The sequence below is a fragment of the Xenopus tropicalis genome, chromosome 5 (genome assembly GCF_000004195.4).
Source record: "Xenopus tropicalis strain Nigerian chromosome 5, UCB_Xtro_10.0, whole genome shotgun sequence".
NCBI lineage: Eukaryota > Metazoa > Chordata > Amphibia > Anura > Pipidae > Xenopus > Xenopus tropicalis.
Window position 1 is genome coordinate 147,860,570 of NC_030681.2, and position 14,956 is coordinate 147,875,525.

Sequence of the window (14,956 nt, forward strand, 5' to 3'; positions counted from 1 at the left end):
TATATCTTAGTTGGGATCAAGTACAGGTACTGTTTTATTATTACAGAGAAAAGGGAATCATTTAACCATTAAATAAACCCAATAGGGCTGTTCTGCCCCAATAAGGGGTAATTATATCTTAGTTGGGATCAAGTACAGGTACTGTTTTATTATTACAGAGAAAAGGGAATCATTTAACCATTTAATAAACCCAATAGGGCTGTTCTGCCCCCAATAAGGGGTAATTATATCTTAGTTGGGATCAAGTACAGGTACTGTTTTATTATTACAGAGAAAAGGGAATCATTTAACCATTAAATAAACCCAATAGGGCTGTTCTGCCCCCAATAAGGGGTAATTATATCTTAGTTGGGATCAAGTACAGGTATTGTTTTATTATTACAGAGAAAAGGGAATCATTTAACCATGAAATAAACCCAATAGGGCTGTTCTGCCCCAATAAGGGGTAATTATATCTTAGTTGGGATCAAGTACAGGTACTGTTTTATTATTACAGAGAAAAGGGAATCATTTAACCATTATATAAACCCAATAGGGCTGTTCTGCCCCCAATAAGGGGTAATTATATCTTAGTTGGGATCAAGTACAGGTACTGTTTTATTATTACAGAGAAAAGGGAATCATTTAACCATTAAATAAACCCAATAGGGCTGTTCTGCCCCAATAAGGGGTAATTATATCTTAGTTGGGATCAAGTACAGGTACTGTTTTATTATTACAGAGAAAAGGGAATCATTTAACCATTAAATAAACCCAATAGGGCTGTTCTGCCCCCAATAAGGGGTAATTATATCTTAGTTGGTATTGAATTTTAATAAATTCGCCCCTTATTGTTACTAAATTCCTGCGGTTTGACCATACTTCCATCTGTGCAATTGGTTTTCTGGGCAGATCAGTGGCACAAATTTGTGATTGTCTCTCACACACATTGTGGACCGGTTTAAACACAAGAATTGGATGACTCTACAGTGTCCTAAAGACTGAAATGTTGTGACATGTTCTTTCTTGGTTTGACTGCTTATATTGAATTACAGAGCAAGTAACCGTGACAACTAACGCCGAGTTCAACAGTGTGAAACCCGTCAACTTTATTATTCAAATTTACTCTTTTGTGAGATCCTTCTGTAATTACTCCAGTAGACATAAGGTTGGCACTGTCCAATCACATTGCATTTTGTATGGTTCCAGAGTATGAGAATCAGAATATGTCCCAGAGTGACAGCAAGAGACTGCTAATAATTAGTAATGAGTGAATCTGTTCTGTTTTGCTTCGCAGAAGAATTCGCAAATCTTTTGAAAGATAAGAAATGGGGAAAAATTCACGAAACGGGGAAAATGTTGCGCATCAAAAGAATCAATTCTTTTGATGGAGAGACAATTCTTTTTGGCACAAGACAATTCTTTTGATGAGAGACAATTCTTTTGACGCTAGAGACTATTCTTTTGAGGAGAGAGACAATTTTTTTGATGAGAGACAATTTTCTTTCTTTCAATGAGAGACAATTCTTTTGAAGAGAGAGACCATTCTTTTTGACGCGAGAGATAACTCTTTTGATGAAAGACAATTCTTTTTGACACTAGAGACAATTCTTTTTGACGCTAGAGACAATTCTTTTGATGAGAGACAATCTTTTTTGGCACTTGTGACAATTCTTTTTGACGCGAGAGACAATTTTTTTGACGCGAGAGATAACTCTTTTGATGAGAGACAATTCTTTTTGACGCTAGAGACAATTCTTTTGATGAGAGACAATTCTTTGTGATGCTAGAGACAATTCTTTTGATGAGAGACAATCTTTTTTGTCACTTGTGACAATTCTTTTTTACGCTAGAGACAATTCTTTTTGACGCTAGAGACAATTCTTTTTGACACCAGAGACAATTCTTTTGACATTGGCGACAATTTTTGAACGCAAGGCAGATTTTTCCGCCAATGGCAAAATGTGGAAATTTGCTGTGAATCCATGCCTCACAATTTTTTTTTGCTCATCACTACTAATAACCAAAATTCAAACTTAAATGGACCCAGTATCAAAATGTTTGCAGAAATATATTAAAAAAAATGTTTATTCAAGCCCAACCGAAGTGGCTTAGTTCCGTATGTGGCCTTGGCTGCTCCTTCCAGATCATCTATTGATCGGCAATCTTGAAATGACTTCATGCGAGTATAGAGAACTGTGTTAGACTGAAGAAAACAATTCATGGATTGAAGAATAGCACCATCTAGGGTTTTAATGACTTCTAGGGATCTCGTATCATCTGCAGTTTGGGCCAATGGAGTCTTGGCTGGCTTTAGAGCCGGCAGTGAAAAAAAGGGATAAACAAATATTGTGGTCATCTGCAATGGCATTTTCCAGTAACTTTAGAATATTGAACTAATTTATGGAAAGTGCAGAATTTTATTAAAAATGTTAATATAAAAATTACATTTTCCCCATTATTGACTTTGTATAGTAGACTTTATTTAATTTTTATATATGTTAACATTTATATTTTTATATATAATTGTAGTGAGTAAATTGTAGTTATAAAGATGCCTTTGGCATCTTGGAGTGCACAGTGCCTTCATCTACCACCATCATATCTACATAGTTCCACTTTATAAATGTTTTCTGTATCTTGTCCCTAAAAATGTTTTTCTGAATTAATGTATATGTATGTGTATGTAATGTATATGTATAACGGTTTCGGACTGGGACCCCAGGGGGCCCACCAGAAAACCTTAGACCCTAGGCCCACTTTCCAAACTATTTTTCCTCCTTTCCTCCCCCAACCTCTTTATTCTCCCAGTCTCTTTTATTTACATGCTAGCATCTATTCTTCCATCTTTTTCTCCTCTTTCTTTCCATTCAGAAATAGGGAATGGCCATGAAACAGGCCAAAATATCAGGAGTAGGGGGGCCCACTGACACCTGGGCCCACCGGGAGTTTTCCTGGTATCCTGATGGGCCAGTCCGACACTGTATATTAACCATATAATGGGATGTGCCATTTTATCACCTTCTTGTATTTATTGCAGTTAGTGGACTTGGCTCTGTTGGTTAAACAAGATATGACTCCCAAGACTTGTGACCCATTCACACATGCAGTGTCGGCCACCTACATCCAGAGCCGCAACACAGCAGAGGTATGCAAGAGGATGCAACAGAACATAACTGTGAATAAATAAAAATGTATTCTGCACAATGTATTCTTTCAATGCCCCACGCAGTGTGTAAAGGGCAAAAAAGGCTGCAGTCTAAAGCTGCCCATAAATGGTAAAATCCTCGCGCTTGGGGAGGTCGCCAAGTGATCAGACCTTCTACTGATATCCCCACCTACGGGTGGGTGATATCTGGCTTATTCGGTCGTTTGGCCCTAAGGCCAAACAATCAGATGAAAACGCCATCGGTTTGGGGACAACATCAACGAGCCGATACGGCCCCCGATCACGAATAGGAACTTGTAGGAACCCAGAAAAAATGCAATACTATGATTTTTTGACCACTGACTCTTTTAAAAAAACTAGCACAGTATACTGAATTTGTGTTCCTTGTTTTGAAGCTGCTTGCCCAGACAGCACCTCTGAAAAGTTGCCCTGACACCCCAGAGAACACACCTCCAGCCACACCCAACCCTCCCTCTGTCGGAGCCCAACACCAGGGTAAGGGCCAAGCTGGAGCTCTTGGGAATGGTGTGGACTCCAACAAAGCCAAACAGAGGAAAAGAAAAAAGGTAAGGAGCTCTGTTGTAGGCCTTCAAGGGCTTTTCAGACAAATTAAAGCTCACGTTATATTATTTATGTGACTCGGGATCTAGGAAATCAATTTTGGGTTAAAGAGAGAATCTGCTTATCAGTTATAGAATTTTGAGATTGGAGACAATTTTTGGGATGTCCAACCAAGCAGTCTTTGTATGCATAATTCTTCATCTCTTGTCAACCCTGTCAAATTCTCATCTACTTATGATCTACTCTATGTTCAGACTTGTGGAGTTTGTGGTTGACTATCAAGATATCCACCAAACGTAGTCATCCTTTTATTTTCCTGTTGTTTACTGGTTTAATCTGCCAAATGCCTTGGTAGGTGGCCACTTACTAGCATAGTGTTGGGGCAGAAATGAATCATGTAAAAACGCCAGCTTTATAGCTCTAGTAGAACAATATGGTTCTCAGTAACCTAGAGATCTCAGCATTCTAGAAGGTCTAAGTCCCCAACATGGATGCTAATATGTTATATTCAAACCTTATCAGAGCAGGAATAGTTGAAATCCCTCTAACTGGCAACTTTGCTAACGTATTCACAGTATGTATTTCCTTTTTTTTATTATATTGATTCCATATTTAGAACCTACTGTTTGGCCAGCGTTGCATGTTGCCCCTGATGTTCTGGTTGGTCAGCACCTCAGTGTGATGACTGCTGTATTGTACTTGTCACCACAAAACCACAAATTCCTCGCTTGCCTAATCTCACACTGTAAAAAGTCTGTGAAATTGTTCTTTCTAAGTTATTACTGACCTTCAAAGCTACTAGCGCTCGATTTAGATATTTGTTTCTTGGTTAGACTTCTAGCCATGTTGTGGTCGGTTTATATTTATTTAATAAGGCTGCTATTATTTCCTACTTGAAACCTCAACCCCCGGGAACCCAGAAAGAGCAAACAATGGGAGTCTGTTTACTGGAATATTAAGTTGTAAACTGTAAATGGTGTGTCAGCTTTACCCACTGAATGTGCATCTGGTTGCTGTGCCCTGGCCAGGTACATTAGTCTCCTTTGGCCGGCGTACGGTGCCAGTAACTAGACAGCCGGATGCCTCCCATGGGTGATTCACAAACAGATGTTTGACCATCGTGACTGTTTGTCCCGTAAGCCTTTTAGACAGCAAGAAAGTGGTAGAATGCAATATGCTGAATCAGCACCTTTTTGCTAACTGCCATCTTCTGATTCCTGAAGTTTGGCCTTGATAAGTACACTTTTTTTATTGCAAACTATAATGGACCTAAAATGAATGGAAATGCACAAAATATTCACTGAAAAAGGGACATCATCAGGGTGTTTGCACTTTGGCTACAATGAACCCCCTGCAGCTTCTATAGGCTGGTGTAATCTACAACAATACCTGTTGCCTCAGGTTATTAATGTAGGGACCCATAGGGTTAATCTGCTCCTTTGGCTTTAAACCCTGCTACGTCCTGATTTACACTGTTACTGGCCAAAGACCCGTGTATCTAGTTTATCCTTTGCACTTATGCCCTATTGGTTATTTGGTTAATCACACCCCTTGCAAACTCATATAGTGTTTAGCAGGAGGGTGTGGCTTCCTCTTTGGCTGCCTCTGTGTCTCAGGTGAAGGTCCACTGAGCCTGGGATCAGAACAAGACCCCAGTAAAGCCTTATTGCCCTAGAGTTATCATCCACTCTGGTGAAGTCGGGGACAGGGACCCCGTGAACGAGGACCAGTTAGATAGTTACTCTTGTAGAGCACTCTCTAGGAAAGTGAGATAGAGAGGGAAGGAAGCAAGAGCAGTTTCGGCTCCACCAAGGAAAGTAGCTGGAAGTACCCTTCCATACAGGCACTGTTGCCCCAGCATAGGGTCACGGTTTAAGACATAGGAGACAGGCAGTATCTCAACCCTGTTCCACAGTCAGCTGTAGGACTCTCACACTAGGGGTTATGAACCTGAGGACTGAGGTATCTATCCTGACTGCTTCCATAGGGGTGCCAAGCTGACCCGCTGCATTTACCCTGCCCAGTCTCCCAAAGAGGTGGGATAAACCGGTGTGCATCCTCTCTTGTTGTCCTCAGAGTTCTACTATCATATACCATCTGCATTGTGAGTATATTATCATTTGTCTCTGACAATAAACAGTACTATAGTTCAACTGCAAGAACCTTCTGGTGCCCATCTGTGCTAAATTGCACTGTACACAGTTACAGTGAGTTGTAGTTCCCCTACACCCTTTGCTCCACATGGTCTCTTCCATATAGCAAAGGCCCATCCTGTCTAAGAGAGTCGCGTGTACCCCATGCTCTAATCCACACTAGCCTGGGTTTTAAATATTTCATAGCCAAATAGGGGTTACATTAACAGTATTTGCTGTGTCCTGGCCTGTTACACATGTACACATCTGACTTGGGGGGGTACAATACCAGTAACTAACAGCCAGTGGCTCCCAGGTGTTATTCATAGAAAGCTCTTTGACCATTGCCACCATTTGTCCCTTAGGAGAAAGAAAGAGGTGAACTCTAATGTGTAACTTCCATGTTCTGGTTCCTCAAGCTCTGTATTTGTTACACCAGCTAAGCGCATTTTTTTACTGCAACCCCCTTTTGCCTGTAAACCAGTCAAACCAGGACTAGAATAGGTTTTAGAGCATGGGGTACATGCGACTCAATCCTTCAGGATGGGCCTTTGCTATATGGAAGTAACCAACTGAGCTATGGTGTAGTGCAACTACAACCCACTGTGTCCAGTGCAGAGTAACAAATGGGAACCAGAAGGTTCTTGCAGTTGAACAATAGAATTAGTAGAGTAGATATCAGGTAATAGCACTGAAGGTAGAAAAAATTGATGTCCACCCGTATAGCCCACCTCAGCCGAGGGTGGGGAGGTTAAGAACCACCAACCAGCACAGCCTCCCTGTGGAGAGTAGCCTGGCCCAGTATCTGTATCCTCAGGGTGTTCCTTAGCAGCCAAGGAGCCAGCTACGGATAAGGGATAGAAACTGACCTGATACCTGCGCCTTAACCGTGTCCTGCTCTAAGGCAACAGTGCCTGTAGGGAAGATATTTCCAGCTAATCTCTCCTGGTTGGAGCCGAAACTGCTCTTTCTAACTCAGGGGTGGGCAAACTTTTTGGCTCACGGGCCACATTTACTTACCCCCGGGCCGGACCGGGCCAGGGCGGGCAGGGCCAGGCCAGCGTTACGCCCCCTTCGTCTCTTTAATTCCGGCCCGCCAATGACACCAAGTCTCGCGTGATGAGACTTGGCGTCGTCGGCAGGCCAGATTAAAGAGGCCAAGGGGCCGGATGTGGCCCGCGGGCCGTAGTTTGCCCACCCCTTTTCTAACTAATCTCACTATCTCACTTTCCTAGAAAGCGCTCTTATAAATTATCCTAATACTCACTATTCCTCATTCACGTCCCCGACTTCACTAGAGTTAGATGCAACCTCTAGGGTAGAAGGCTTTACTGGGGCCCTGTTGATCCCAGGCTCAGTGGAACTCCCACCTGGGTCAGCAGATGCAGCCAAAGAGGAAGCCCCACCCCCTGCTAAGCACTATATCAGAGCGCCCAGGGAGTGGTCTCCCCTTAACCAATAAGGCACATATGCAAAACTATAAACTGATACATGGGTCTTTGCCCAGTAACAGCATAGACTAGGAAGTTGTAGGGTTTAAAGCCAAAGGGGCATATTAACCCTATGGGTCCCTAAACAACAATTGTCTTAAAATGAATAAATTGACATGATATCACTGGCCACGGAAAAAATGGGCATCACTGGGGATTTTGCACGTTGGCTGCTCTAAACCATCAAAGGCCCTGCACCTTCTCTAGGCTGGTCTAACCTACCAGGTACCTTGACACACGTGGTTTGTAACTAAATCAATCAATGAACCATTTGGCTTAGGTTATTAACTGAGTTCTAGTTAAGGGTGAAAAAGATTAAGGTGAGTTTAGCAGCTTTTTCCTTGGGCTATTCCTAAGGAATACACTTTTATTAAAAAAGGAGCCATCACAAAACCAAACTGCTGAGCACCTAAAACACAGAAATATCCCCAACCTTTCTTACTTGTAAGCCCAGGGTCGGACTGGGCCGCCGGGACACCGGGAAAAATCCTGGTGGGCCCCGGCCCTAGTGGGCCCCAGCGGCCCAGTCGGACCTTTGCCGGCTCTCCCCCTACTGACTGTTCCTCCCCGATGTGTTCAATTTATACGCGCTCGGGGAGGACGTCAGGCGGGGGCCCTGCGGGGGGGGGGGTTTAGGGGGGCCCCTGGGGGGGGTTAGGGGACGCGGCTGGGGCACTTGCAGGGCCCCTGGGGCGGGAGCCCCGGTGGGCCCTGCACCCCCCAGTCCGACCCTGTGTAAGCCACAGTCAAATGTAAAAAGGAGAGCAACACAAGCACCATAAAATGTCATAGAGGAGCCAAATAAGGGCTGTGATTGGCTATTAGGCAGCCTCTATGCACCCTATCAGCTTACAGGGGCTTTATTTGGTAGGAAATCTTGTTTTTATTCAACCAAAACTTGCCCCCAAGTCAGGAATTCAAAAATAACTCCCTGGTTTGGGGGCACTGAGCGCAACACCCAAGGGGTTGGGGAGCAACATGTTGCCCCGGGTCACTGGTTGGGGATCTCTGATGATGGAATCTGGTTGAAAAGAGCATGGAGAATAGTATATGTTATTCAGAATCAGTTATTCCAGCACTGCCCCAGCGTTGGGTGGTTTTTCACGGATGTGCTTTCATCCATTTCAGTAATGAGTCTCTTTACTGCGAGTACATTTCTTTTTTCCATAAATACTAAGGCCGGCGGTAGGCAGTGAGTAATTCAGTGACAGAAAAATGGAATTCAAGGAAAAATGGCATTTTAATAGAGGAAAATATGTTTGTAGATTTGTATGTGGAGCGACCCGGGAGCCCACGGAACGAGCCCCAGCCCAACTCATTGGCGGCCTTCTAGGTCCTGTCCAGCCAGACGGCGTTTATGGAGCGGTTTACGCAAATTGCAGCGCAAACAGCCGAGGGGTGTTATTTATTTATTTGTTCTGAAATGTCTTTGGAGTCTCCATGTACTCGGCTTGTAGGAGATTAATTGGAACTATATTTGTCCAACTCTGCAAGAGTTACTGTTTGTTAATTGTTTCTGTTGGCAAAGCTCGGCATGTAAAATCATTCTATAGGGACGTCATTCTTCTCCTTGCAGAAGGGTAAGAAATTACCCTGATTTACTGACCAACTCACAGCGGCTCTTGGGCAGCATTGTTCCTGCCCCCCCCCCCCCCCCCGTGTACTGAAATGTTTATTGGGGTAATATAATAGATATATATATATATATAGCAAAGCCAAGGGAAGCTGCATTTACAGGCTTGGCAAGCTGTGAGCCTCTTTGATAGATATATCTTGTAATCTTGTATGGGATCTATTATCCAGAATGCTCAGGAGCTTGGTTTTCCAGATAAACTGTCCCTCAAGCCTGCTAAAATCATTTAAAAATTAAATAAACCCAATAGGGCTGTTCTGCCCCCAATAAGGGGTAATTATATCTTAGTTGGGATCAAGTACAGGTACTGTTTTATTATTACAGAGAAAAGGGAATCATTTAACCATGAAATAAACCCAATAGGGCTGTTCTGCCCCCAATAAGGGGTAATTATATCTTAGTTGGGATCAAGTACAGGTACTGTTTTATTATTACAGAGAAAAGGGAATCATTTAACCATTAAATAAACCCAATAGGGCTGTTCTGCCCCCAATAAGGGGTAATTATATCTTAGTTGGGATCAAGTACAGGTACTGTTTTATTATTACAGAGAAAAGGGAATCATTTAACCATGAAATAAACCCAATAGGGCTGTTCTGCCCCCAATAAGGGGTAATTATATCTTAGTTGGGATCAAGTACAGGTACTGTTTTATTATTACAGAGAAAAGGGAATCATTTAACCATGAAATAAACCCAATAGGGCTGTTCTGCCCCCAATAAGGGGTAATTATATCTTAGTTGGGATCAAGTACAGGTACTGTTTTATTATTACAGAGAAAAGGGAATCATTTAACCATGAAATAAACCCAATAGGGCTGTTCTGCCCCCAATAAGGGGTAATTATATCTTAGTTGGGATCAAGTACAGGTACTGTTTTATTATTACAGAGAAAAGGGAATCATTTAACCATGAAATAAACCCAATAGGGCTGTTCTGCCCCCAATAAGGGGTAATTATATCTTAGTTGGGATCAAGTACAGGTACTGTTTTATTATTACAGAGAAAAGGGAATCATTTAACCATGAAATAAACCCAATAGGACTGTTCTGCCCCAATAAGGGGTAATTATATCTTAGTTGGGATCAAGTACAGGTACTGTTTTATTATTACAGAGAAAAGGGAATCATTTAACCATGAAATAAACCCAATAGGACTGTTCTGCCCCCAATAAGGGGTAATTATATCTTAGTTGGGATCAAGTACAGGTACTGTTTTATTATTACAGAGAAAAGGGAATCATTTAACCATGAAATAAACCCAATAGGACTGTTCTGCCCCAATAAGGGGTAATTATATCTTAGTTGGGATCAAGTACAGGTACTGTTTTATTATTACAGAGAAAAGGGAATCATTTAACCATTAAATAAACCCAATAGGGCTGTTCTGCCCCAATAAGGGGTAATTATATCTTAGTTGGGATCAAGTACAGGTACTGTTTTATTATTACAGAGAAAAGGGAATCATTTAACCATGAAATAAACCCAATAGGACTGTTCTGCCCCAATAAGGGGTAATTATATCTTAGTTGGGATCAAGTACAGGTACTGTTTTATTATTACAGAGAAAAGGGAATCATTTAACCATGAAATAAACCCAATAGGGCTGTTCTGCCCCCAATAAGGGGTAATTATATCTTAGTTGGGATCAAGTACAGGTACTGTTTTATTGTTACAGAGAAAAGGGAATCATTTAACCATTAAATAAACCCAATAGGGCTGTTCTGCCCCAATAAGGGGTAATTATATCTTAGTTGGGATCAAGTACAGGTACTGTTTTATTATTACAGAGAAAAGGGAATCATTTAAACATTAATTAAACCCAATAGGGCTGTTTTGCCCCAGTATGGATTCATGCAGCTTTATGTACAATGTTCCTTTAGTAAATTAGATGTAGGAACATTGACAAACACAGTTGACAGTTGACAGTTACATGAGTTGCTCTGAATATTAGTAGACTTATAATTTGATAAATACACTTTTAAAAATCCCATAGGAATGAATTGCAAGTGGGGGAGATTTTTTGAAGTGAACCCATAAGGACGGAGTTGTTTTTTTTCTCAAGATTTCTTTTTGGCAAAATGAACAAAATTTTTTTTTTTTTTATATATCATTTCATAACTATATTGTCAGAAATAATTATGGTGCTTTTTAAACCGCCTGCTCTCTTAAAATACACTTTTACTATTTTCTGCAATTTCAGATATTTAAAAAAAATTGACATTTAAAAAAAAATTATGAAATTAATTTAAAAAGAAAAAAAAATAACATTTTGAAAAATGTTGCTTTATTTTCTGCCTATAGTGAAGGTCGTGTAAAAGTCCTTTGAGATTTGGTCAGGGTATTCTTCGCGGTCGTTTTATTTAGAATTTTCATAAATCTGCCCCTAAACGATTTCTTTTTGGCAAAATGAACAAAAGATTTTTTTTTTTAATCATCTCATCTGAATGGTACAGGGGAGAATAAATGGAATTTAATGTAGCTTCCTTTCCAGAATCAATAACTATATTGTCATTGATAGAAATAATTATGCTGCTCTCTAAATATATATTTTTTATTATTTTCTATTATTTCATATATTTAAAAAAAAAAATTGACATTTTGAAAAATGTTGCTTTATTTTCTGCTTAGTGTCCCTATAGCGATGGTCGTGTAAAAGTCCTTTGAGATTTGGTTGTGTTATTTTTTCACAGTCATGTTTTATTTTGAACTTTCATAAATCTGCCCCTAAACGATTTCTTTTTGGCAAAATAAAGAAAAGATTTTTTTTTTAATCATCCCATCTTAATGGTACAGGGGAGAATAAATGGAATTTAATGTAGCTTCCTTTCCAGAATCAATAACTATATTCTTATTGATAGAAACAATTATGCTGCTCTCTAAATATATATTTTTACTATTTTATTTTTCATATATTTTTTGAAAAAAATATTAAATTGACATTTTGAAAAAATGTAATGAAATTAGTTTTCAATAAAAACAAACAATTTAAAAAATGTTGCTTTATTTTCTGCTTAGTGTCCCTATAGCGACGGTTGTGTAAAAGTCCTATGAGATTTGGTTGTGGTATTTTTTCACAATCATGTTTTATTTTGACGTTTTATAAATCTGCCCCTAAACGATTTCTTTTTGGCAAAATGGATAAAAGATTTTTTTTTAATCATCTCATCTTAATGGTACAGGGGAGAATAAATGGAATTTAATGTAGCTTCCTTTCCAGAATCAATAACTATATTGTCATTGATAGAAATAATTATGCTGCTCTCTAAATATACAGTGGAGGAAATAATTATTTGACCCCTCACTGATTTTGTAAGTTTGTCCAATGACAAAGAAATGAAAAGTCTCAGAACAGTATCATTTCAATGGTAGGTTTATTTTAACATTGGCAGATAGCACATCAAAAGGAAAATCGAAAAAATAACTTTAAATAAAAGATAGCAACTGATTTGCATTTCATTGAGTGAAATAAGTTTTTGAACCCTCTAACAAAAAAAGACTTAATACTTAGTGGAAAAACCCTTGTTTGCAAGCACAGAGGCCAAACGTTTCTTGTAATTGATGACCAAGTTTGCGCACATTTTAGGAGGAATGTTGGTCCCACTCCTCTTTGCAGATCATCTCTAAATCCCTAAGGTTTCGAGGCTGTCTCTGTTCAACTCTGAGCTTGAGCTCCCTCCATAGGTTTTCTATTGGATTAAGGTCCAGAGACTGACTAGGCCACTCCATGACCTTAATGTGCTTCTTCTTGAGCCACTCCTTTGTTGCCTTTGCTGTATGTTTTGGGTCATTGTCGTGCTGGAACACCCATCCACGACCCATTTTCAGTTTCCTGGCAGAGGGAAGGAGGTTGTCGTTCAGGATTTCACGATACATGGCTCCGTCCATTTTCCCGTTAATGCGAATAAGTTGTCCTGTGCCCTTAGCAGAAAAACACCCCCAAAGCAAAATGTTTCCACCCCCATGCTTGACGGTGGGGACGGTGTTTTGGGGGTCATAGGCAGAATTTTTCTTCCTCCAAACACAGCGAGTTGAGTTAATGCCAAAGAGCTCTATTTTGGTCTCATCAGACCACAGCACCTTCTCCCAGTCACTCACAGAATCATTCAGGTGTTCATTGGCAAACTTCAGACGGGCCTGCACATGTGCCTTCTTGAGCAGGGGGACCTTGCGAGCCCTGCAGGATTTTAATCCATTGCGGTGTAATGTGTTTCCAATGGTTTTCTTGGTGACTGTGGTCCCTGCTAATTTGAGGTCATTAACTAACTCCTCCCGTGTAGTTCTAGGATGCTTTTTCACCTTTCTCAGAATCATTGACACCCCACGAGGTGAGATCTTGCGTGGAGCCCCAGAGCGAGGTCGATTGATGGTCATTTTGTGCTCCTTCCATTTTCGAACAATCGCACCAACAGTTGTCACCTTCTCTCCCAGCTTCTTGCTAATGGTTTTGTAGCCCATTCCAGCCTTGTGCAGGTCTACAATTTTGTCTCTGACATCCTTGGACAGCTCTTTGGTCTTTCCCATGTTGGAGAGTTTGGAGTCTGCTTGATTGATTGATTCTGTGGACAGGTGTCTTTTATACAGGTGACTAGTTAAGACAGGTGTCCTTAATGAGGTTGACTAATTGAGTAGAAGTGTCTAACCACTCTGTGGGAGCCAGAACTCTTAATGGTTGGTAGTGGTTCAAAAACTTATTTCACTCAATGAAATGCAAATCAGTTGCTATCTTTTATTTAAAGTTATTTTTTCGATTTTCCTTTTGATGTGCTATCTGCCACTGTTAAAATAAACCTACCATTGAAATGATACTGTTCTGAGACTTTTCATTTCTTTGTCATTGGACAAACTTACAAAATCAGTGAGGGGTCAAATAATTATTTCCTCCACTGTATATCTTTTCTATTTTCTATTATTTCATATATTTTTTTTTTTTTAAATTTACATTTTGAAAAATGTAATGAAATTAGTTTTCCATAAAAACAAACAATTTGAAAAATGTTTCTTTATTTTCTGCTTAGTTTCCCTATAGCGACGGTTGTGTAAAAGTCCTATGAGATTTGGTTGTGGTATTTTTTTCACAATCATGTTTTTTTTTTAAGTTTAATAAATCTGCCCCCAAAGGATATCTTTTTGGCAAAATGAACAAAATATTTTTTTTTAATCATCTCATCTGAATGGTACAGGGGAGAATAAATGAAATTTAATGTAGCTTCCTTTCCAGAATCAATAACTATATTCTCATTGATAGAAATAATTATGCTGTTCTCTAAATATATATTTTTACTATTTTCTATTATTTCATATATTTTTTTAAAAAATAAAAATTGACAATTTGAAAAATGTTCCTTTATTTTCTGTTTAGCAAAGGTCGTTTAAAAATCCTTTGAGATTTGGTCGTGGTATTTTTTTCACAATCATGTTTTTTTTTTAAGTTTAATAAATCTGCCCCCAAAGGATATCTTTTTGGCAAAATGAACAAAATATTTTTTTTTAATCATCTCATCTGAATGGTACAGGGGAGAATAAATGAAATTTAATGTAGCTTCCTTTCCAGAATCAATAACTATATTCTCATTGATAGAAACAATGATGCTGCTCTCTAAATATATATATTTACTATTTTCTATTTCATATATTTTTATAATAAAAAAATAAACAAACAGTTTGAAAAATGTTGCTTTATTTTCTGCTTAGTGTCCCTATAGCGAAGGTCATTTAAAAGTCCTTTGAGATTTGGTCATGGTATTTTTTCACGGTCATGTTTTATTTTGAATTTTCATAAATCTGCCCCTAAACGATTTCTTTTTGGCAAAATGAACAAAAGATTTTTTTTTTTTTTTTAATCATCTCATCTGAATGGTACAGTGGAGAATAAATGAAATTTAATGTAGCTTCCTTTCCAGAATCAATAACTATATTCTCATTGATAGGAACAATGATGGTGCTCTCTAAATATATATATTTACTATTTTCTATTTCATATATTTTTTGAAT

At 39.3% G+C, this 14,956-nt stretch overlaps 1 protein-coding gene across 5 annotated transcripts in view; it reads left to right on the top strand.

The window, feature by feature from the left end:
• Positions 1–14,956, top strand: part of supt3h (SPT3 homolog, SAGA and STAGA complex component) — a 321,572-nt gene that overhangs the window by 244,660 nt on the left and 61,956 nt on the right. For all 5 annotated transcript variants that reach the window (XM_012970256.3, XM_018093821.2, XM_012970255.3 and 2 more), the window contains 2 exon segments: positions 3,020–3,127; positions 3,544–3,714. In XM_012970256.3, coding sequence (XP_012825710.1) covers positions 3,020–3,127; positions 3,544–3,714 — 279 coding nt within the window.